The sequence below is a fragment of the Eurosta solidaginis genome, chromosome 4 (genome assembly GCF_040869045.1).
Source record: "Eurosta solidaginis isolate ZX-2024a chromosome 4, ASM4086904v1, whole genome shotgun sequence".
Taxonomy (NCBI): Eukaryota; Metazoa; Arthropoda; class Insecta; order Diptera; family Tephritidae; genus Eurosta; species Eurosta solidaginis.
In genome coordinates this window covers 235,108,768-235,135,284 of record NC_090322.1, presented here as the reverse complement: position 1 = coordinate 235,135,284, position 26,517 = coordinate 235,108,768, and the positions used below count along the sequence as shown (strand labels likewise).

Sequence of the window (26,517 nt, the reverse complement as noted above, 5' to 3'; positions counted from 1 at the left end):
TAGCTTTTGATTTGTTTATCATGTATCTTCTCCTAATTCGGTTATAATTGGTAAATGAAAGGCCGCTAGCAGTGGTGGATTGTTAAAAATTAGTTCTAAATAAATACTGAGATAACTCGGGCCAAACTCGCTTGTTTATCATCATGGCCGGAAAAGCTTGTATTCATGTCGAGAGACGTTGGCTGGGTTTATGGAACAAATTTGTGTTTGAAGTCGAGTCCCGATCATATTATTTCGAGTTAGAAAGTTTTCGTGGTAATATCAGTACCGTTCGGTACTAGTATCCTACCTACATATAATTGTATACATTTTGTATTGCCTTAGAATAATTTCGGGATCATTTTTGATATTATTTTTCAGACTTTTCAGGATAAAGAAAGAATGTTTTGCCTATTCCCAATATTTTTCTAAATTATTAGAACAATGTTTTAAGACCATTTCGGTATTTATTTCCGGATAGATCCGAAATTATTTTGAAGTTATTTTTGAATTTATTCAAAGATATTTTAAAATTTATTCATATGTGGAAATCAACCAAATACGGGCATGCGACGAAATCTGATGACATGACAAGGGGACGCATAAACACCGACCATTTCCCTGCGGTTGTTAACATTCATGTGCAGAACATAAGATATACCTCCAGGGAGGAATGGAAGGAATATCTAGACGGCTGAAAAATGCCAAAGGGCACTGGAACTGCATTTGGACTGTGCCCAGTGTCTTCCAGGTGCACTTCTATGTCGTGTAGAAAGCAGTCAGACTACTCTAGAACAGTACGGCCTAAGACACCAACGTAGAGATCTTTGTCGAAAGCCAGACTGCCGTAAAGGTATTCGAATCCAACCTGATAAAGTCAGGCATCTTAATGTCTCCCTTTGCTAGGTCTTGGGCACTGCAATGTTCAAGGGAATGCATTTGCAGATGTGATGACCAGAAAAGGTTACGAAGTTACCATCAACGAGATAAACAGCTCCGTAATTACCCCCGTGGGTTATGTCCTGATGAAATTCGAAGAATATAATATAATGGCAACGGAATTGTTGTGGACCAACCGAAATTATTGCGTGGTCTTAAGGCCTTATGGCCCTGTTTGAATAGGGAAACAACTGATTAAACTAAAGCAATCTGCAGTAAGAGTACTTATGGGTGCCATCAAAGGTCATTGCGCCATTTCACCAATGCTCAGATGGTGGCGCATACCCACAAACTCCCAGCATAACTAAATGATGAAGAAGCAGTTTTTGCTTAATTGTTACAAACCGGGATACCCTAGCCACCAGCTGCTTGAGGCTTAAGGGAACGCACTATACTAAGATCCGGCACCCGCCAACACAACCTACTCTTTCATAAGAGTGACTCGTCCATAGCCCAATTTCTTGTCGGATTATCTAACAGGTTAAGCTATTACTTGTCCGGAATTAACCCCAACATATGTAATTTATGTCCTGCATGCGATGTGTCTCCACATGACATCAACCATCTTTTCAGATGTAATGTGGAACCTACGCCTCTAGTACCAATTTCCCTATGGTTCGCCCCAGTTTCCTGGGATTTCCGTTAGAGGATTTGATGACAATTTATGAGTGGTCGCACCCATTGACTATTAACACAACAACAATACCAAGCTCCCTCTAAAGAAGCTGTCAGGAAGAGGATGCGATTCATCACTTTCTCTGCCGTGCCCAGAACCGCAAACAAGACGACTAAGACTTCTGGGCGCACGGTTTTTCCACAGTCTGACAGAGTTTGGGAAGGTGGGAAAGGTTTCGCTGCTATTTAAGTTCAAGCTGTTCAGAGAAGGCAAATGGTTCGTTGAGGGTTGGGCGAATGTGTCGCAATATAGCATTTACTGAGGGTATTCACAATGGACAAAAATGGAAGTGCGGGAAGTTCCCACGCAAGCTCTCTTAACCTTACCTAACCGAACATTTGAGATTTGAGGATAATGCTAGTTCTTTAATAAATTTCAAACTGATATAAAACCAAAACGGTAATTTGGTCCATTAACTTCTCCAAGGTTTTAGAAATAATCTTGCCATGCTTTTTGGGCTCTTACCACTTAATTGTTGTACGATATCAATTCTTCTTATAGATTCATAGATTTTATATTTTTCAGTTTGCTTGTTTCATGTCTTTTACTTCTAGATTTTGATTTAATTAAATATTTAATATTTCTTTATTTTGTTAGGGTTCGCGCGTGAGTACAATAAATGATTGGCTACAAATAAAAATTGGTGGTGATGAGGAGGTGAAAAAGAAAAAGGGACATCAACAGTTAAACCGTATAAAATCAACAAAATACACATTAATAACATTCCTGCCACAAAATTTGCTTGAACAATTCCAACGTATAGCAAATTTTTATTTTCTGGTTATGACAGTGCTTTCGCTGCTAATCGGTAAGCTATATATAAGCAAACATTTGGGTCATTTTCACTATCTTTGGTTAACGCAACTGGCACTTTATTTGACAGACAATTTTCAGTAATCTGTCAGATAATGGACCAGTAAGCCTCAGCTGGAGTTGGCGAAAACGGACCTTAAGTATCTAACGTTTACTTAAGTAGGTGTACAATTTGCGAATTTGAATTTAAAGGTGGGAGGGGAGAAAAAGAACAGATGTATGGACATTAGTTGGCTTCTGGGTGCTAAACGCTTGGAACAGATAATTAATATATGTGACCCGGCCTATGAAAAGGTGGCTTATGATTCAAAAAAAAACTACTAAGAAACTGAAGAAATGCATTGTTTATCTTTAACAGCTGTTTCTCGCAATTTCTTTTTTGAGTCATAAGCCACCTTTTCACAGGCCGGGTCACATATACTGTGCACATTTGTATGTACATACAAGCTAGAGTAGTGTCGGAGAAGATCGCCTCAGGTAACCTAACCCAAAGGGATATCGAGTTAATCAAGGACGTTAAGATTTTTTATTGTTAGATACAAATTCCGATATATAAGCGGGAGTCATTGGTGCCGTATGTCGTATCGCTGTAGTCGTATCCCTAACGTAATCAGCTGCTTATCGTTACGACGGTAAACCAAAAACCAATTGGTTGGCTACGATACGGTTACGACCTAAGCGTCACCAATAATCGATTGCATTGATTCTCATAAGGTTGGTCGAATCAGCTGTTAAAAGGTTATCGATACGGTTACCGATAAAGCACCAATGTCTCCAGCTAAAAACCCTGAATTAATTTAGGCATCACAGGAAATTGCGCGAGCGGTGTTGTGAATATAAAATAAACAAGTAAGGACGGGACTGTCTTCGGCCGTGCCGAAGACTTCGTACCTTTCATGAATGGGGCTGAACAATAATCTTATCCTATTCGCAATATACAAATAATCTGGTGTATAAGATATGAAATATATAGTGAACAGATGTACATATCTAAGCGATTTTTAAGATAAATCAAAAATAAACAAGTAAGAGGAAGGCTAAGTTCGGGTGTAACCGAACATTACATACTCAGTTGAGAGCTATGGAGACAAAATAAGGGAAAATCACCATGTAGGAAAATGAACCTTGGGTCACCCTGGAATGTGTTTGTATGACATGTGTATCAGGGCTGACTCTAGAATTTCTTTGTACGATATGGGTATCAAATGAAAGGTGTTAATGAGTATTTTAAAAGGGCGTGGACCTTAGTTCTATAGGTGGACGCCTTTTCGAGATATCACCATAAAGGTGGGCCAGGGGTGACTCTAGAATTTTTTATACGATATGGGTATCAAATGAAAGGTGTTAATGAGTATTTTAAAAGGGAGTGGGCCTTAGTTCTATATGTGGACGCCTTTTCGAGATATCGCCATAAACGTGGACCAGGGGTGACTCTAGAATGTGTTTGTACAATATGGGTAACAAATGAAAGGTATTAATGAGTATTTTAAAAGGGAGTGGGCCTTAGTTCTATAGGTGGACGCCTTTTCGAGATATCGCCATAAAGGTGGGCCAGGGGTGACTCTAGAATTTGTTTGTACGATATGGGTATCAAATAAAAGGTGTTAATGAGTATTTTAAAAGGGAGTGGGCCTTAGTTCTATAGGTGGACGCCTTCTCGAGATATCGCCATAAATGTGGGCCAGGGGTGAATCTAGAATTTGTTTTTACGATATGGGTGTCAAATGAAAGGTGTTAATGAGTATTTTAAAAGGGAGTGGGCCTTAGTTCTATAGGTGGACGCCTTTTCGAGATATCGCCATAAAGGTGAACCAGGGTTGAGTCTAGAATTTGTTTGTACGATATGGGTATCAAATGAAAGGTTTTAATGAGTATTTTAAAAGGACGTAGGGCTTAGTTCTATAGGTGGACGCCTTTTCGAGATATCGCCATAAAGGTGGACCAGGGGTGACTCTAGAATTTGTTTGTACGATATGGGTAACAAATGAAAGGTATTAATGAGTATTTTAAAAGGGAGTGGGCCTTAGTTCTATAGGTGGACGCCGTTTCGAGATATCGCCATAAAGGTGGGCCAGGGGTGACTCTAGAATTTTTTATACGATATGGGTATCAAATGAAAGGTATTAATCAGGGTTTTAAAAGGGAGTTGTATATGTGAAGGCGTTTGCCAGATATCGACCAAAATGTGGACCAGGGTGACCCAGAACATCATCTGTCGGGTACCGCTAATTTATTTATATATGTAATACCACGAACAGTATTCCTTCCAAGATTCCAAGGACTTTTGATTTCCCCCTGCAAACCTTTTTCATTTTCTTCTACTTAATATGGTACGTGTCACACCCATTTTACAAAGTTTTTTTCTAAAGTTATATTTTGCGTCAATAGACCAATACAATTACCATGTTTCATCCCTTTTTTCGTATATGGTATATAATTATGGCATTTTTTTCATCTTTCGTAATTTTCGATATCGAAAAATTGGGCGTGGTCATAGTCGGATTTCGGCCATTTTTTACACCAATACAAAGTGAGTTCAGATAAGTACGTGAACTGAGTTTAGTAAAGATATATCGATTTTTGCTCAAGTTATCGTGTTAACGGCCGAGCGGAAGGACAGACGGTCGACTGTGTATAAAAACTGGGCGTAGCTTATCGTCCTAGAATCTAAGCCTCTACCAAATTTCACAAGGATTGGTAGATTTTTGTTCGACTTATGGCATTAAACGTATCCTAAACAAATTAAATGAAAAAGGGCGGAGCCACGCCCATTTTGAAATTTTCTTTTATTTTTGTATTTTGTTGCACCATATCATTACTGGAGTTGATTGTTGACATAATTTACTTATATACTGTAAAGATATTAACTTTTCTTTTGAAATTTGACTTAAAAAATTTTTTTTTTAAAAAGTGGGAGTGGTCGTTCTCCGATTTTGCTAATTTTTATTAAGCATACATATATTAATAAGGGTAACGTTCCTGCCAAATTTCATCATGATATCTTCAACGACTGCCAAATTACAGCTTGCAAAACTTCTAAATTACCTTCTTTTAAAAGTGGGCGGTGCCACGCCCATTGTCCAAAATTTTACTAGTTTTCTATTCTGCGTCATAAGTTCAACTCACCTACCAAGTTTCATCGCTTAATCCGGACAGACGGACGGACGGACATGGCTCTATCGAATTTTTATTCGATACTGATGATTTTGATATATGGAAGTCTATATCTATCTCGATTCCTTTATACCTGTACAACCAACCGTTATCCAATCAAAGTTAATATACTCTGTGAGCTCTGCTCAACTGAGTATAAAAATTTCAAAGCACTCCCGTATGCCCTCACATATAAATATTTACATACATATGTATATTAGAGATATACGCCGCCGATAAACGCTTCCTCCGCCGCCGATCTTAGTCCTTTTTCGCACGCCGCCGCTGAATGTCAAAAACATCGGCGCGGCGGCGGCGGCGTCCGGCGCGTTACTATATTTTCTACTCGTTTAAGACGGTTGAGACCATTTATTGTTCATGTCGAAAATTGGTCGGGTATGGTCGAAATGGTATCAACGGATGCGCATCACTGCCAATTCGAAATTTAACTCCTAACTGTTCATAAGTTATTGAAAAAAACAGGCGCCTTCGATGTCAGCTTAACACGGACTTTGCATCACCCAATTCACCAACTACTAAAATACCAACAATAAAAGAAAAGTTGTATAATAAAGTTGTTAAAAAAGCAAATTACCCAAAAAAGGTGCCGATTAAAAAAAAAAAATACATTGCGATTGGCTGAAGGAATAAGCGAAATCAGTGATGCAAAATCCGTTAGTAGGTTCTAGGGGCATAAACACTCCTTTGAAATAATTCTTGTCTCATACCTAAGTTGAGGATATATGTACGTATGAGAAGGGTTTGAAAAATCACTCGGGCTCACATTTAAACACCTGTTGTTTATTTGCGAAACTATACAATAGCGTCTGAAATGTTAATTTTGATTTTCACACTTCATCTATCGACACTCAAGTCTCCCGGTTTGACATTTCCTAAGGTTGGCGGCCCTATCCCCAACTAGTCCCTTGGAGTGAATCACATTGTTTATAGCCTATCAACCAAGTTTAAATATAACCTACGCGTTACGGCTCCGTTGACAAATGTGAATGCGTAGGCACATATATGTATTTACCAGGTGATGCTTTGTCCTTCGCAAGAACACTGAAAGTGGTGAAGCAAAAGCTTTCCCAAGACAGTCGAACTAATGACCGTGTGTGCTACTACCCTAACGTAGTGGAGAGTCGAACTAGTCTGAAAACTGAAGCTACGCGGTCATCTTTTCTAAAATATCGTTTTGATTTAACGAAGACTATTGATATCAATGTTGTGAACACAGACGTCTGCAAACTTTGGAGTTAACCCCAGGTGAAACTACGCTTTGCACGAGAAATACAGACAAAAGTGTGACCATTTTATATATCTCTATTTCTTTTCAGCAGACGCAGCAGTACCAATTCCAAAGACCGGGGTTAGGTTCAAAGCCTCCCTGGAGTAAGTGAACGAGGGACAATCCCTCCGCAAAGAGCTACTCCTGAAAATTTTTGAACGATCTGCGAGTTTTTAAGGCAAAAACCCCGGGTCTTTCCGAAATGGCCAAAATGTTGATTTCCTTAAATACATACAAATAAAACCTTTCCTAAGTATTATTTTTTGAAATAGAAAAATCAAGCTTTTTAAAGTAAGAACACCGGCGTACGCCGGCGCGCCGCCCACGCCTCCGCCGCCGGTATATAATAGAACCTACGCCGCCGCCGCCGATAAAGTGATCGGCGTAAACCTCTAATGTATATGGATGTTTTTGATTTTCCTATGTAAGTGCAAATCAAAGACACTTTCATATCATGAGCGAGCACTTCGGTATTAAAAACAAATTTACACTAACAAATTGACAACTAGAAAAAATTCAAAAATATTATGGCACTGAAAAAATTTGATGTCGGTATATTCGGTTTCTGACTCAGCAGAAGTCGCAGCGTTTCCTCCGAATTCATCACGCATGATATCCATACTTTAACTTTTGGTACCGTGGGTATCTGCGCTTTATTCACGACCTCAAACCGCGCGTTCGTGCCTTGCCTTTGGAGGTTTGGAACCACTTCCTCCAGCCACCGCAAACTCGCGATGTTGTCGCACGCTATCATATTCACACCATTGTACTACAACGTACCTACTATGTATATGTTTTTAGCTTATACCTGCAATTTCAAGAATCAAATGCGCCTTTTATGTGAAGATTACGAAACGGGTTTGCAAACATATACACATTTTCTACATTAACAGTGCTTTTCCGAGCTGGAATCCTTCTGTACTTTGTATTTTAACTAAAATATTCATAAGTGGGGTGACAACATAGGTTTATCACCTAACGTTCCTACATTCATTCCCTTTCATACATAGGTAAAAAGCTACATTTTAATTTCTTTTATAGACGTTGCAACTTTGGATGGTTTTGTAATCGAAGGTCATTAAAAGACATTTTTTCAGGCAGTCACTGCGATTGAGGTCAAATAATCTCTGACGCCTCTCGACCTCACTTTGCCAGAATTCATTGATTTGATAGAATCCCACCTACCACATCCTGAAAAGCAGAAACCAGGTACAAATTCAGCACACTTTAGTGCCTGTGTATTTATTCTCTTACTCAGAGATAGCAGCAAATATCAACACATTCCTAGCTTCATAACTCCGCTACCTAAACTCAGGAAACAATTTCGAAGTTTTAACCTAACCCTTGTTACAGCACTTCCCGTCCAATACTCTCAAAGATTGATTCCAAGGGCTTCTCCTGGATGGCTACTGCAAAGAATATGAAGTGAGTTTAGGAAAGAAGTAAGCCCTCGCAAGAACTTAGCTGTCTTTATTTTTATAAGCTGGAAGTATTTACATAATTTTAATTTTAATAACCAAAACAATCATTTAGTTATTATAGTTTTTATTTATAACCAAAACACCTATTTGGTTACCGTAATAGTAATAGATATATATAGTCACAATCAAATTTTGGTTGTTACAATAATTGTGAAAATTATTAGTCATATTTATTGGTTATCGTAATCTAAATAAAAAAGTTGTCTTCATAATTGTTATTTATCACATATAGTTGTCTCAATATATAATTCTTAATGGTTAAGTAAGCCCTTTAATTCCTATCCCTTATAACTCTTATTTCGCCGATTTTAAGCTTACATATAAACTTGATATGAATATAATTCAAAGGCTTCGTATAATAATTCAAAACCAAACTTAACCGAAAAATTCGTTGCCACTTATTTATTCAGTATCAACATATTCGCAGATGACTCGCGAGTCAGTCGCAAGTTGTATAAAACCTACTAAAACCAAAATATCTGTGTCCAGTTCAAAAACCTTACATCAAAATCAAGAGAAATTAAACAAGAGTCCACCTTTCCCTTGTTTGACTTTTAAATATCGAACTTCCCAGAATGGTATGTTCTTGTGTCCTACGCCGATGACAGCACGATAATGGCAACACGTGCTGGTCCTCCCATTGATGAGCTCTGCTGTAAAATTACCAAATATCTTCCAAGTATTTCCATTTTTTTCATCTCGCAAAGTTTGGCACTATCACCGACCAAATCTTTGGCTGGCATATTTACAACACAGACGACGCAAATATCGGCCATGGTATGCCTGTCGGAAGAGGCGACTAAAATACCAGATTCAAGGGGCTGTGTAGCGCAACCCTTCAGGTTGCCAGCGCAATATACAGCTTCTCCAAACCCAATAGTCAACCTCACCTATCAGCGGCGAATCCTTTTTCACTAACAGACGAGGCTCTGGCGACCCCAAGCTCCTCATGGAACTTGGGGGTGGGGAGGGAGGGATGGTCTGAAGGTTTAATGTGGCCATATAAATCGTTACCAAGATGTCCGGGCTAGCACCTTAATGGTTCTGTGTTACCGTAGAGTACCGGATCTGCATCCGGCAAAGGACCATCACATCGATAACACTCTGCAAAGCCTTCGGGGAGCAACCTTATCGCTACGACAACAACAACAACAACCATGGCATTACGCTAATGACTGTCAAACACTCAAACATTTTCAGTGTGACGATCGATCAAGATCTGCTTGGGGCAAATACGAGAAACTTATAGCTACCTTTAAAACAATTGGCCAAACGCTTTTATGCTACCCCTCTTCGACACGGTCGCCGAGCCTAAAAGAAACACACTGGACACACTAAACTGCAGGTTTTGTCAAAACACCGCTCTTGGAACTTCCGCAGGGTGTCTTCTTATGTCACCAAAACACCATTTACACAGCGAGGCGATATAATAAAAGTGAGAAATGAACTGCTGAACCAACAGTTTCTATTGAAACACAGAAACCTTGGCATCACAATAGACATCTGATTTAAAAAGCGCCGCCTCACATGGGCATAAGGAGTCATTCCCTCAACCACTAAGAAGAAACCCTATACAAAAGAATTCAGCCATTTGAACCGAAAAATCATAAAAGAGTTAGCAAACTATTGTGTCAATAAATACCCGGGGAACCCCGTTCTGAATGACAAATACCCGAAACCCACAATCGAGGGAGACGCGCTTCGAGCCGGCGTAACTTTGATCTGGATACTGTGATAAGATAAACTCTTACTTAGCCAAAGCAATGCCGACGTAGTACATAAAGTATGTCTCGTACAAACTATCATTTGGATCACAATGTGAAAACAACGCCTCTAATACCCTTGTCTCTTTGGTCCAACCCCGTTGGAGCTACAAGTTTCCTTGGACTCTTGTTGGAGGATGCTGGTGAAGATTTTTGAGTGATCGCACCATTTGGTTGTGGCGAATCACTGCAACAGCAACAATAAGCATTCAGTTTTCTTTCTGTGTTCTTTGTAGTAGTAATGATAATCATTAGCCTGAGAACATTGTGTGAACTGTTTACATGGTTAAGTTTAAATTATTATGGTTTTTTTAGGCTAATTTCATGGTTGGAATCGTTTCGTGAATATTTCGTGATCAAATCCGAAATGTTGCGGGACTCTTTCGAAAAATTTCCACAGATTTCAGGATTACCCCGTAGATTTCTTCGGGGTCGAATCGGGCTTCAGGATATTTTCAGATTTATTTGCGAAATCAGTTCAGGATTATTTTCAGAGATAACTTTCAAATTACTTTTAGTTTATTTTAAACCAATGTCGGGACTATTTAGAACCACTTCGGGACTCTTTCATTGAACTTAAAGTTAAAAGTAAAACCTTAAACTTAAGCTAAAATTGTATATTTGCATGGAAACACAAGAAAAAAGCAATAAATAAACTTTTATTTAAATTTTTGTAAGTTCATTATTATTCTGGAACTCATTACATATGTATGTATAATAATACTTCAAAATTTCCTTCGTATGAAGTACTTATGATGGAGTTTGAAGCTCCCAAAATATTTTGGCAATGCGACATTACTTATTCAGACGGCCTTTTTGTTTCTTTGAGAGGCGCTTTCCAGGTTCTGAAAAATGACCACTTTTACCACCAACTTTTTTATTATATATCGGCTTCTTACTTGGTGAACTTTTACTACCACATGAACCTACTGGAAAACAACCTCTAAAATTTGTAGCGCCAAATTCACTGTCCGCTACAATAGCAGCAGCAGGACCGTCTCGTACTTGATTATGTTCCTTACCACGTTGAGAAGGATCATTTGCGGGATCAGTTTGGCGATCGCTGTTAGATGAAACCTCGTTCACCATCAACACCAAAGCTACTAGGGCAGCTAGTAAAGTAGTAAGAGCTCTCATTTCTGTTTTGAGACAAACTTATAAGACGTTAAATATACAACTGTTGAAGGCTTGTTTCCTAACGGTCCTTTTATATGAAAAAATATGCCTCCAAATTTCATGCGCACAAAAGAATTTACTTGGAAAATATATGTTTGTCTCTTCGTCAAGACTGTTTATTTAGGATTGCAAAACAATGGGTGAAGTTTATAAAAAAACTTAGCATTTGTTTTAAAATTTACATAGATCCAGCTTTAACTTTGAATTTCTTTTCATACGATTTTCTGATAACTTGAAGCAACAATGTTTGCTTATTTTTTATTACCACGATTAATATTTTGTTAGCAATTGTTATACTCAGCTGAGCAGAGCTCACAGAGTATATTAGTTTTGTTCGCATAACGGTACCCCGTAACGGCATAAACTAATAGAGATAGATATAGACTTCTATATATCAAAATGATCTGGGCGAAAAAAGAAATTCATTTAGCCAAGTCCGTCCGCCCGTCCGTCTGTCCGTAAACACGATAACTTGAGTAAATTTTGAGGTATCTTGATGAAATTTGGTATGTATGTTCCTGGGCACTCATCACAGATCGCTATTTAAAATAAACGAAATTGGACTATAACCACGCCCATTTTTTCGATATCGGAAGTTTCGAAAACCCGTAAAAGTTCGATAATTCATTACTAAAGACGGATAAAGCGGTGCAACTTGGTAGGTGGATTGACCTTATGATGGAGAATAGATTATTAGTAAAATTTTGGACAATGGGCGTGGCACCGCCCACTTTTAAAAGAAGGTAATTTCAAATTTTTGCATGTTGTAATTTGGCAGTCGTTGAAGATATCATGATGTTCTATGACGATAGCTCTTTTCTGTGAAAATGAGCGAAATCGGTTGAAGCCACGGCCAGATTTTATACCCAGTCGACCGTCTGTCCTTCCGCTCGGCCGTTAACATGATAACTTGATCAAAAATCGATATATCTTTACTAAACTTAGTTCATGTACTTATCTGAACTCACTTTATCTTGGTATTAAAAATGGGCGAAATCCGACCTCGCCCACTTTTTCTATATCGAAAATTTCGAAAAATGAAAATAATTGGGCGTGACAACTACCATATTAAGTAGAAGAAAATGAAAAAGTTCTGCAGGGCGAAATCATGGCAGGAATACTGTTCGTGGTATTACATATATAAATAAATTAGCGGTACTAGACAGATGATGTTCTGGGTCACCCTGGTCCACATTTTGGTCGATATCTTGAAAACACCTTCACATATACAACTAAGGGCCACTCCCTTTAAAACCCTCATTAATATCTTTAATTTGATACCCGTATCGTACAAACACATTCTAGAGTCACCCCTGGTCCACCTTTATGGCGGTATCTCGAAAAGGCGTCCACCTATTGAACTAAGGCCCACTCTCTTTTAAAATACTCATTAACACCTTTCGTTTGATACCCATAAGTTATATTAGAGGTGTAAATTGTACTTTGTGTTCTTTGTACTGTATTTTATGTTCATGTAATATCATTCAGTAATATTTGAAAATATGGTGACAATTAAAACAAAAATTGAAGAAAGGATAGCATTTTTAGGAAAACCGAATAAATTAGTTATGGATAATGAATTCAATAATACATTAATAAAGCTTTTTTGTAGAGAAAATGACATAGAACCCCATTATACTACACCGAATTCTCACACTGGAAACTCAGGCATAGAAAGGATGCATTCAGCACTACTTGAACATATAAGAATAATAAAACATAGTCAAAATATTGATGATTCGGAGGAGTTAGTAATTAAAACTATGCATTTTTATAATAACACCATTCATAGCACCACCAAGTTAAAACCCATTGATTTTATAAATAAGATGAAAATAAATTTTGAAGAAATAAAAACAAGAATAGAAGATGCAAAGAAAAAAACAATAAATAGAATTAATATGAAAATCGAAAATATAAATATTGAATTAAATCAACCGAATCTTAATATGAAAAATCCTACAGCTATTAGTCAGAAAACGGCAAAAAGGTTTAAAAAGTATTATTCCAATAATAAAAATAAAATCGATGTTGCTAGATTTCGAAGACCTTCAAAATCTATACAACCCTAATAATTATAATTTGAGAATGGTTAAATAAACAAGAAAAATTATATGTATGATTAAAACAATTGTTATAATAAAATTTATACTTTATAATACTTCTTTAAAAAAATGAAAAAAGGTTTTAAATTTGATAATTGAAATTCTTATTTGAATGTTACGCACGTTCAAATTGAAAATAAGGATTTAAAATATATTTAATTAAGTGAAAATTTGTTATATTTTTTGTTAAATTTCGCGTTTCAATTTTCACGTATAAATACAAATGATTCGATGGGACTCGAATCTTAAGGAGGGGCGTTTTCCTAAAAATGCTATCCTTTCTTCAATTTTTGTTTTAATTGTCACCATATTTTTATCATTAAGTTTATGTGCTGTCCCTAATTTCGTAAATTTATAAATTGATGTTAAAAAACAAGTTTTCTGAATTTGAAAAATATCTATATGCACTATTGAATTTGGTTTATCAGGTGTCGTAGAATAATGAAATTTTTTTTTAATGGTTTCCGATCATACTTATTTTCATTACAAATATTACAATTATTGCAATATCTATTTATAAATTTAATTAGTTTAGGATAAAAGTAAATATCTTTCAGTTCATCATAATTTTCCTGAATTCCTCGATGGTTGCCTTTTATATGAATATCGTCAATGATCGTCAATAAAGACTCTTCACATTCAATATCGTTTGCAATTTTCGTACATTTTATAAAATGCAGATCTTTGTTATTACAAAATAATTCAATTAATATTCTTTCAATTTCATCGTACATATTATCACCAATTTGGGAATATATTCCGACCTTTCCTTTTCTAAGTTCCCTTCTAAATAAATCATTTAAATAATGAGTATTATTAAAATCATTTTCTGAAACATATACTATTGTAACGAATTTGCTTGCAAATCCTCTTATTTGCAATCCTCTGCTAAGTTCGAATCACTAAACTGTTGAATAAATAACTCCAATTTGTAATAATGCAAAATGGCCTTTATTAAAGTACTTCATAATAACAAACTGTGCAACGAATAGCTTGCTTAATAACCACACTGATTGATAGCTCAATGAAACTCTACTATTCAAAATAACACTGCTATTGCTCGCTAGATATCGTCTTAATCAAACTGCTTGACAACTCAAATCAAACTGAATTACTTCTTACTCGCTTGCCCCGCTTTTATAGTTTACGCTGCATACTTCTAGGCTCTTCGATTTCCAGAACTTACTAGTTGTTTCGGCTACAAAATCGCCAGCCACAACTACGTGCACAAATTATTGCTCTCTCTTGTGACAACTCAGATAAGATATATGCATGTGTTTGTGCATTGCCGCTCCGCTGCTCGTATACGTACATATGTGTAGACGCAATTATTTATTCGTTTATGTAGATACATAAAGATTGAATTATTGATGTGAATGTTTGTAGTTTACAGTCTCTCGCGCGCACATAGGCATATAAGTAAATGCATCTGTGTGTGACATCTCTCTGGCTGCCTTATATATGTGTATACTTGATTTAATTATTAACGTAAATACTGCTTGGCATGGCCTTAGCATCGCCTTAGTGATGGGATAATTTAGTGATGCTAATATCCGTTACACTATTTTATATTTTTTAAAAAGCATCTCTTTTTCTTTATTTTTATTTTTAACTATTCTTATTTGCATTTTGTATTTATTGACAATTTTGTTAACTATAAAAAATTTTGCGTTTAAATTTTCTATCGAGTTTTGAATTGAATTCGAAGTCAATTGGTTTAACTGAACTCTACTTAAAAAGTCTGCCAGCATATTCTCCTTTCCTTTAACATACTCTATATCAAAGTAAAATTCATCTAATAATATTGTCCATCTAATTATTCTAGAGTTAGGATCTTTTAATGAATAAAGCCATTTCAAAGGTTGATGATCAGTTTGAACAAAAAACTTACGACCATAAAAATAAGGGCGGTAATATTTCATTGACCATACAATGGCCAGTAATTCCTTCTCTAATGTTGAGTAATTTTTTTCGTGCCCATTTAACTTCCTACTCGCAAAGCATATAGGCTTTCCTTCCTGGCTTAAAACTGCCCCAATGGCTACATTACTTGCATCTGTTGTCAACACAAACTTTTTATTGAAATCCCGATAAACTAATTAGGACGGATTAATTAAAACTTTCTTAAATTTTTCAAAGCTTCTACATACGATTTATCATTGATATCTATCTTTTTCAAATATTTTATTATTGGAATATCTACAAAAGAGTAATTTCAAATGAATTTCCGGTAATATCCGGTTAAACCTAGAAAAGATTTTATATCCTTCACGTTCTTTGGTATTTGCAAATTCTGTATTACACTGATTTTTTCTGGATTTGGCTTAATACCCTTATTCGTTATTATATGCCCAAGAAAAGTAGTTTCTTTTGATACAAATTTGCAGTTATTGATTTGAACTTTTAAATTATATTTATTTAATTTGTTAAATATTTTTTGTAAAATTTCCAAATGTTCAGCTAAAGAAGTTGAAAAAACGAATATATCATCCATATATATTATACAAATTTTATTAATATAATCTGATAAAACATAATTTAACATACGCTGAAAAGTTGCAGGTGCATTTTTGAGACCAAAGGGCATTCGAATGAACTCGAAATGACCCTTTGCTGTCGAAAAAGCTGTTTTTTCAATATCGTTTTCCTCCATCAAAACTTGATGAAAGCCTTTTGCAAGGTCCAACGACTAAAAATATTGCGCTTTTCCCAGTTTATCGAACAAGGATTCTATATTTGGAATTGGATATTTTTCATCCACTGTAATTTCATTTAACTTTCTAAAATCTATAACTAACCGCGATTTTTGTTTAATATTATTATCTGACTTCTTTTTGACAATCCACAAAGGAGTGTTTTATGGTGACTTACTGGGACGTATTATATTTTGTTTTAGATGCCGGTAATTTTTACAATATATTGCTTTTTCAGAAGTGGTTATTATTTTATGTTTTAAGCAGTTCGTTGTTGTTAGGTTTTGACCTTAAATATAAAACGTTTTTTTTATTTTTATGTAAAAAAATTTCTAATAATTTCATTCTTGTTTATTCAAATTAATTGGTATTAAAGCTTTAAATTTTATTATATCAAATTTTTCTAAATAATGTATTTCTTCATAAACAATCTTAAATTCATAAGTAAACAATGTTATTTCATTGTTATTTACCGCAAGTGTATTTTTTTAAATCTAATATAGCTCCAGTTGGCCGTAAAATATTCATTCCTATGATGCAATCAAAATCTTTATCAATAAAGTTAGTAAGTTTAACAGACATAGTGCTATTATTTTCCTTGAATTCCTTTGGTACACTCACTATTACCTCTTCCGTTACAATATTATTTCCTATTAAAGTATCTAATAAAATTGGTTTGGCTAATATTTTCCTTATTCCAATTTTAGAAAAGAAATCATTTGTAATTTCCATTTGAGTTATTATTATAGCTTAATTTATTTTGATACTTTATTAGCATTGTTATTGATGTTATAACTAAAGCTATTAGGTTTATTTTGAAAATTATTACTTGGAAAACTATATGCATGTTTTTATACTCAGTTGAGCGGAGCTCACAGATTATATTAACTTTGATTGGATAACGGTTGGTTGTACAGGTATAAAGGAATCGAGATAGATATAGACTTCCATATATCAAAATCATCAGTATCGAAAAAAAATTTGATTGAGCCATGTCCGTCCGTCCGTCCGTTAACACGATAACTTGAGTAAATTTGGAGGTATCTTAATGAAATTTGGTGTGTAAGTTCCTGGGCACTTATCTCAGATCGCTATTTAAAATGAACGAAATCTAATGGTTCGACGCCCACGTTCACGCCCACTTTTTCGATATCGAAAATTTCGAAAAACACAAAAAGTGCGATAATTCATTACCAAAGACGGATAAATCGATCAAACTTGGCAGGTGAGTTGAACTTATAACGCAGAATAGAAAACTAGTAAAATTTTGGACAATGGGCGTGGCACCGCCCACTTTTGAAAGAAGGTAATTTAAAAGTTTTGGAAGCTGTAATTTGGCAGTCGTTGAAGATATCATTATGAAATTTGGCAGGAACGTTACTCCTATTACTATATATATGCCTAATAAAAATTAGCAAAATCGAAAAACGACCACGCCCACTTTTAAAAATTTTTTTTTTTAAGTCAAATTTTAACAAAAAATTTAATATCTTTACAGTATATAAGTAAATTATGTCAACATTCAACTCCAGTATTGATATGGTGCAACAAAATACAAAAATAAAAGAAAATTTCAAAATGGGCGTGGCTCCGCCCTTTTTCATTTAATTTGTCTAGGATACTTTTAATGCCATAAGTCGAACAAAAATGTACCAATCCTAGGTAGGGGCTTAAATTCTAGGACTATAACTTTTTTCTGTGAAAAAGGGGGAAATCGGTTGAAGCCACGCCCAGTTTTTATACACAGTTGACCGTTTGTCCCTCCGCTCGGCCGTTAACATGATAAATTGAGCAAAAATCGATATATCTTTGCTAAACTCAGTCCACGTACTTATCTGAACTCACTTTGTATTGGTATAAAAAATGGCCGAAATCCGACTATGACCACGCCCACTTTTTCGATATCGAAAATTACGAAAAATGAAAAAAATGTCATAATTCTATACCAAATACGAAAAAAGGGATGAAACTCGGTAATTGGATTGGTTTATTGTCGCAAAATTTAACTTTAGAAAAAAACTTTGTAAAGTGGGTGTGACACCTACCATATTAAGTAGAAGAAAATGAAAAAGTTCTGCAGGGCGAAATCAAAAGCCATTGGAATCTTGGCAGGAATACTGTCCGTGGTATTACATATATAATTAAATTAGCGGTACGCGACAGATGATGTAATGGGTCACCCTGGTCCACATTTTGGTCGATATCTCGAAAAGGCGTCCACCAATAGAACTAAGGCCCACTCCGTTTTAAAATACTCATTATCACCTTTAGTTTGATACCCATATTGTACAAACGCATTCTGGAGTCAACCCTGGTCCACCTTTATGGCGATATCTCGAAAAAGCGTCCACCAATAGAACTAAGGCCCACTTCCTTCTAAAACCCTCATTAATACCTTTAGTTTGATACCCATATGGTACAAACACATTATAGAGTCACCCCTGGTCCACCTTTATGGCGATATCTCGAAAACGCATCCACCTATAGAAGTAAGGCCCACTCCGTTTTAAAATACTCATTATCACCTTTCATTTGATACCCATATTGTACAAACGCATTCTAGAGTCAACCCTTGTCCACCTTTATGGCGATATCTCGAAAAGGCCTCCACCCATAGAACGAAGGCCCACTCCTTTTTAAAATACTCATCAACACCTTTCGTTTGATACCCATATTGTGCAAACGCATTCTAGAGTCACCCTTGGCCCACCTTTATGGCGATATCTCGAAAACGCATCCACCTATAGAACTAAGGCCCACTCCGTTTTAAAATACTCATTATCACCTTTCGTTTGATACCCATATTGTACAAACGCATTCTGGAGTCAACCCTGGTCCACCTTTATGGCGATATCTCGAAAAAGCGTCCACCAATAGAACTAAGGCCCACTTCCTTCTAAAACCCTCATTAATACCTTTAGTTTGATACCCATATGGTACAAACACATTATAGAGTCACCCCTGGTCCACCTTTATGGCGATATCTCGAAAACGCATCCACCTATAGAAGTAAGGCCCACTCCGTTTTAAAATACTCATTATCACCTTTCATTTGATACCCATATTGTACAAACGCATTCTGGAGTCAACCCTGGTCCACCTTTATGGCGATATCTCAAAAAAGCGTCCACCAATAGAACTAAGGCCCACTTCCTTCTAAAACCCTCATTAATACCTTTAGTTTGATACCCATATGGTACAAACACATTATAGAGTCACCCCTGGTCCACCTTTATGGCGATATCTCGAAAACGCATCCACCTATAGAAGTAAGGCCCACTCCGTTTTAAAATACTCATTATCACCTTTCATTTGATACCCATATTGTACAAACGCATTCTAGAGTCAACCCTTGTCCACCTTTATGGCGATATCTCGAAAAGGCCTCCACCCATAGAACGAAGGCCCACTCCTTTTTAAAATACTCATCAACACCTTTCGTTTGATACCCATATTGTGCAAACGCATTCTAGAGTCACCCCTGGTCCACCTTTATGGCGATAACTCGAAAAGGAATCCACCTATAGAACTAAGGCCCACTCCCTTTTAAAATACTCATTCACACCTTTCATTTGATACCAATATCGTCCAAGAAATTTATATGTAGAGTCAGCCCTGGTCCACCTTTATGGCGATATCCTTAAATGGCATACACCTATAGAACTATGGCCACTCCCTCTTAAAATAATCTTTAATACCTTTCATTTGATACACATGTCATACAAACACATTCCAGGGTTACCCTAGTTTCATTTTCCTACATGGTGAATTTCCCTTATTTTGTCTCCATAGCTCTCAGCTGAGTATGTAATATTCGGTTACAGCCGAACTTAGCCTTCTTTACTTGTTTATTCATTAATTGTATATCTTTTAACAAATTATTTTCTAGACAAAAAGAGTAAGAAGCTTTTATAGATGTAATATTATTTTGAATTAATAATGTTTTTATACCAATTGGCAAAAAATTTATATAAATATCAAAAATTAGCTTCTCATTATTTTCTCGGGTATACGAAATATTAGGCTCTAAACTATACTTTGTATTCATTAAACTTAAAATGTTACATAGTTTATAATTTAATTCTTCAATATTCCTTGCCTCTACATTTAATGCATCACTTCTTAAATTGAAAAAACTTCGTTTTACTCCTTTCTTCTTTAAGTTTTCTTATAATGTCTTCCCATGAAGGATTTAATAAGGTTTCTACTGATCTTAACGCCTTACCTTGCAGTCTGTTACTAAAAATTGCTTTTACCGTATCTTGATAGTCTATTTGCGTCAATTGTAACACCGTGCCGACATCTCTCAAATAATTGGTTAAGGTATATTCACTATCCCATTGAAGGCTGGCAAGCTCCTGGCTTCACGCAAACTCTATGCTAGGGTCAAAGCCATCTCAAATGATAATTGATGTATATGTTATAGTTTAAGTTTAACAACTGTCTTCAGCTTGTGGATTCAATGATGATAAAACGTTATTTGCAATGTTTTACTGTTAACACCTTATTGAAAACTATAACTTTACTCAGTATCGTAACTGTTGTTTCTTTTTTGTATATATACTTTTTTAATCTTTAATTCTTTATTGGTTTTAATTTCACGATCAAAATTTCTTAAATTTGTCTGGTTTTTTTTTCAAATTGCTTATTTGTTTATTGTTTGAACATTTCAACCATAAATGTCCTCTTAAGGATGCACATATATATTTTTGAAAATTTTCTTCTCTCTTAAATTGATCTTTTTATACCTTTCATGAAAATGAAATGGTATATTAATTTCGTCACGAAACCGAAAATTGTAAGTCCTTAAAGGAAAATAGATAGACCCACCATTAAGTATACCGAAATAATCAGGTTGAAGAGCTGAGTTGATCTAGCTATGTCCGTCTGTCCGTCTGTCTGTTTGTATGCAAACTAGTCCCTCAATTTTTGAGATATCTTGATAAAATTTGGTGAGCGGGTGTATTTGGGTGTCCGATTAGACATTTGTCGGAACCGACCGGATCGGACCACTATACATATATCCTCCATACAACCGATTTTTCAGAAAAAGAGGATTTTTGTAATATCTTACCCAATTTAACAGATTGAAGCTTCAAACTTCACCATATACTTTCGTATATTGCACATATTGTTGCCTGAAAAAATTTATGAGATCGTATATATAGTATATATCCCCCACAACCGATTGTTCAGATAAGGAACTTTTCGTAATTACTGCCCCATTTTAACAGCTAGAAGCTTCAAATTTCACCGAATATTTACGTATATCGCATATATTGTTGTCTGAAAAAATCATAGAGATCGGTTGTATATATAGTATATATCTCATACAACCGATTGTTCAGATAAGAAACTTTTCGCAATTTCTACCCCATTTTAACAGCTATAAGCTTCAAATTTCACCGATTGCTTACGTATATAGCATATATTGTTTTCTGAAAAAATCATAGAGATCGGTTGTATATATAGTATATATCTCATACAACCGATTGTTCAGATAAGAAACTTTTCGCAATTTCTACCCCATTTTAACAGCTATAAGCTTCAAATTTCACTGATTGCTTACGTATATAGCATATATTGTTGTCTGTAAAAATCATAGAGATCGGTTGTATATATAGTATATATCTCATACAACCGATTGTTCAGATAAGAAACTTTTCGCAATTTCTACCCCATTTTAACAGTTATAAGCTTCAAATTTCACCGATTGCTTACGTATATAGTATGTATTGTTGTGTCAAAAAATCATAGAGATCGGTGATATATATAATATATATATGATGGTATATATAGTATATATATATAGTATATATATATTTTTTTTACGATTTCGGCCCCATTTTAACAGCTAGAAGCTTCAAATTTCTCCAAATGCTTACATGTATAGCATATATTGATGTCTGAAAAAATCATTGAGATCGGTGGTATACATAGTATATATCTCATACAACCGATTGTTCAGATAAGAAACTTTGCGCAATTTCTGCCCCGTTTTAACAGCTAGAAGCTTCAAATTTCACAAAATGCTTACGTATATAGCATATATTGTTGTCTGAAAAAATCATAGAGATCGGTTGTATATATAGTATATATCTCATACAACCGATTGTTCAGATAAGAAACTTTTCGCAATTTCTACCCCATTTTAACAGTTATAAGCTCCAAATTTCACCGATTGCTTACGTATATAGTATGTATTGTTGTGTCAAAAAATCATATATAATATATATATGATGGTATATATAGTATATATATATTTTTTTTACGATTTCGGCCCCATTTTAACAGCTAGAAGCTTCAAATTTCACCAAATGCTTACGTGTATAGCATATATTGAGGTCTGAAAAAATCATTGAGATCGGTGGTATACATAGTATATATCTCATACAACCGATTGTTCAGATAAGAAACTTTGCGCAATTTCTGCCCCGTTTTAACAGCTAGAAGCTTCAAATTTCACAAAATGCTTACGTATATAGCATATATTGTTGTGTGAAAAAATCATAGAGATCGGTGGTATATATATTATATACTTCATATAAACTGTCATTTTGACCCCTTTTTTACGGCTAGAAGCTTCAAGATTCATCATATTTCATCAAATAGTTACGTTTACGTCATATATTGTTGAAATACGTGATTCGTAGTCATAGTTTTTACACGCAGACCACAAAAAACCTGAAACTTTGCATCCTCACACAAAGTACCTACCTGTTTTTTATTTTATATTTATCTTAAAAATCGTTAAGGTATGTATGTCGATCTGTTCACTATATATTTCTTATCTTATACATCCGATTATTCGGAGATTACGAACGGGATAAGATTATTGTTCAGCCCCATTCATGAAAGGTATGAAGTCTTCGGCACAGCCGAAGACAGTCCCGTTCTTACTTGTTTTTTAACTGATGTTGGTTTTTGGTTCAGATCGGTTTGCAAATTAACCGTCGCAGGATACGTTATCGCACAACGTATCCCATCCTCGTCACCACTTAACTCAAAAGGATTATATTCCGCAAATGAGTTTTAAAAGGATTATAATCCGTAACATTAATTTATTTGTTAAAACAGAATGTTCAATTCTTTTATAGATTCTTGAAAAAACTGAAAAACTATTTTACATTTCATTTCAAATACAAAAGGTAATTCAAATATTACTGAATGAAATTACATGAACATAATAACAGTACAAAGAACACAAAGTACAATTTACACCTCTAATATGATTTTCCCTTATTTGACAAAGGATGAAGGAAAATCGTTTCAAAAAATGTCACCCGTGGTCTACAATTTGGTCCATATTTCCCAAACGTACATATGTTATATGGAATTAAATATTTAATGTTCGGTCACACCGGCCTTCCTTACTTGTTTTGTTTGCTTTTCAGTTCAATAAATAAACAAATTACTAATAAACATCACACAACAGCTTTAATAAACAAAACATTTGGTGCAGGTAAGTACCATTAGAGTGTGTCATAGGTTTATGATCAGCCCCTTCAGTTTTTCTCAAAATGTCTCGCTTTATCAGACTATCCTGCTTTATATTCTCCTACACTTTCGTCTCCGCTTGTTGTTACTGCGTGAAATTCCCCCGGAATGTTTAAATTTGATGATATTGATATTATTGGCCTGAACAAATACGCTGCGGGTTCTGTCTTCTCGGCATTAAATAATTAAAACAAGTAAGGAAGGTTAAGTTCGGGTGTAACCGAACATTACATACTCAGTTGAGAGCTATGGTGACAACATAAGGGAAAATAACCATGTAGGAAAATGAACCGAGGGAAACCGTGGAATGTGTTTGTATGACATGTGTATCAAATGAAAGACATTAAAGAGTATTTTATGAGGGAGTGGGCCATAGTTCTATAGGTGGACGCCATTTAGGGATATCGCCATAAAGGTGGATCAGGGTTGACTCTAGAATTTGTTTGTACAATATGGGTATCAAACGAATGGTGTTAATGAGTATTTTAAAAGGGAGTGGGCCTTCTATAGGTGGACGCCGTTTCGAAATATCGCCATAAAGGTGGACCAGGGGTGACCCTAGAATGTGTTTGTACGATATGGGTATCAAATTAAAGGTATTAATGAGGGTTTTAAAAGGGAGTGGTGGTTGTTGTATAGGTGGTCGCCTTTTCGATATATCGCCATATAGGTGGACCAGGGGTGACCCTAGAATTTGTTTGTACAATATGGGTATCAAAAGAAAGGTGTTAATGAGTATTTTAAAAGGGAGTAATCCTTAGTTCCATAGATGGACGCCGTTTCGAGATATCGCCATAAAGGTGGACCAGGGGTGACCGTAGAATTTGTTTGTTCAATATGGGTATCAAAAGAAAGGTGTTAATGAGTATTTTAAAAGGGAGTAATCCTTAGTTCCATAGGTGGACGCCGTTTCGAGATATCGCCATAAAGGTGGACCAGGGGTGACCCTAGAATTTGTTTGTACAATATGGGTATCAAAAGAAAGGTGTTAATGAGTATTTTAAAAGGGAGTAATCCTTAGTTCCATAGGTGGACACCGTTTCGAGATATCGCCATAAAGGTGAACCAGGGGTGACCCTAGAATTTGTTTGTACAATATGGGTATCGAAAGAAAGGTGTTAATGAGTATTTTAAAAGGGAGTAATCCTTAGTTCCATAGGGGGACGCCGTTTCGAGATATCGCCATAAAGGTGGACCAGGGGTGACCCTAGAATTTGTTTGTACCATATGGGCATCAAACGAAAGGTGTTAATGAGTATTTTAAAAGGGAGTGGGCCTTAATTCTATAGGTGGACGCCGTTTCGAAATATCGCCATAAAGGTGTACCAGTGGTGACTCTAGAATGTGTTTGTATGATATGGGTATCAAATTAAAGGTATTAATTAGGGTTTTAAAAGGGAGTGGTGGTTGTTGTGTAGGTGGTCGCATTTTCGAGATATCGCCATAATGGTGGACCAGGGGTGATCCTAGAATTTGTTTGTACAATATGGGTACCAAAAGAAAGGTGTTAATGAGTAGTTCAAAAGGGAGTAATCCTTAGTTCCATAGGTGGACGCCGTTTCGAGATATCGCCATAAAGTTGGAGCAGGGGTGACCCTAGAATTTGTTTGTACAATATGGGTATCAAAAGAAAGGTGTTAATGAGTAGTTTAAAAGGGAGTAATCCTTAGTTCCATAGGTGGACGCCGTTTCGAGATATCGCCATAAAGGTTGACCAGGTGTGACCCTAGAATTTGTTTGTACAATATGGGTATCAAAAGAAAGGTGTTAATGAGTATTTTAAAAGGGAGTAATCCTTAGTTCCATAGGTGGACGCCGTTTCGAGATATCGCCATAAAGGTGGAGCAGGGGTGACCCTAGAATTTGTTTGTACAATATGGGTATCAAATGAAAGGTGTTAATGAGTATTTTAAAAGGGCGTGGGGCTTAGTTCTATAGGTGGACGCCTTTTCGAGATATCGTCATAAAGGTGGACCAGGGGTGACTCTAGAATATGTTTTTACGATATGGGTATCAAATGAAAGGTGTTAATGAGTATTTTAAAAGGGCGTGGGGCTTAGTTCTACAAGTGGACGCCTTTTCGAGATATCGCCATAAAGGTGGACCAAGGGTGACTCTAGAATGTGTTTGTACGATATTGGTATCAAATTAAAGGTATTAATGAGAGTTTTAAAAGGGAGTGGTGATAGTTGTATATGTGAAGGCGTTTTCCAGATATCGACCAAAATGTGGACCAGGGCGACCCAGAATATCATCTGTTGGATACCGCTAATTTATTTATATATGTAATACCTGCCACGATTTTAAGGGTTTTTTATTTCGCCCTGCAGAACTTTTTCATTTTCTTCTACTTAATATGGTAGGTGTCACAACCATTTTATAAAGTTTTTTCTAAAGTTATATTTCGCGTCAATAAACCAATCCCATTACCTCACCATGTTTCATCCCTTTTTTCATATTTGGTATAGAATTATGGCATTTTTTAATTTTTCGTAATTTTCGATATCGAAAAAGTGGGCGTGGTCATTGTCGAATTTCGTTCATTTTTCATACCAAGATAAAGTGAGTTCAAGTAAGTACGTGAACTAAGTTCATTAAAGATATGTCGATTTTTGCTCAAGTTATCGTGTTAACGGCCATGCGGAAGGACAGACGAACGACTGTGTATAAAAACTGGGAGTGGCATCAACCGATTTCGCCCGTTTTCACAGAAAACAGTTAACATCATAAAATCTATGCCCCTACCAAATTTCAAAAGGATTGGTTAATTTTTGTTCGACTTATGGCGTTAAAAGTATCCTAGACAAATTAAATGAAAAAGGGCGGAGCCACGCCCATTTTGAAATTTTCTTTTATTTTTTTATTTTGTTGCACCATATCATTACTGGAGTTGAATGTTGGTATAATTTACTTATATACTGTAAAGATATTAAATTTTTTGTTAAAATTTTACT

At 35.7% G+C, this 26,517-nt stretch overlaps 1 protein-coding gene across 8 annotated transcripts in view; it reads left to right on the top strand.

Moving 5' to 3' along the window:
• The window catches only part of LOC137251081 (phospholipid-transporting ATPase IF), a 130,750-nt gene that overhangs the window by 50,901 nt on the left and 53,332 nt on the right, over window positions 1–26,517 (top strand). For all 8 annotated transcript variants that reach the window (XM_067785061.1, XM_067785060.1, XM_067785057.1 and 5 more), the window contains one exon: window positions 2,192–2,402. In XM_067785061.1, the coding sequence (XP_067641162.1) occupies window positions 2,192–2,402 (211 nt within the window). The remainder of the gene's footprint in view (window positions 1–2,191; window positions 2,403–26,517) is intronic.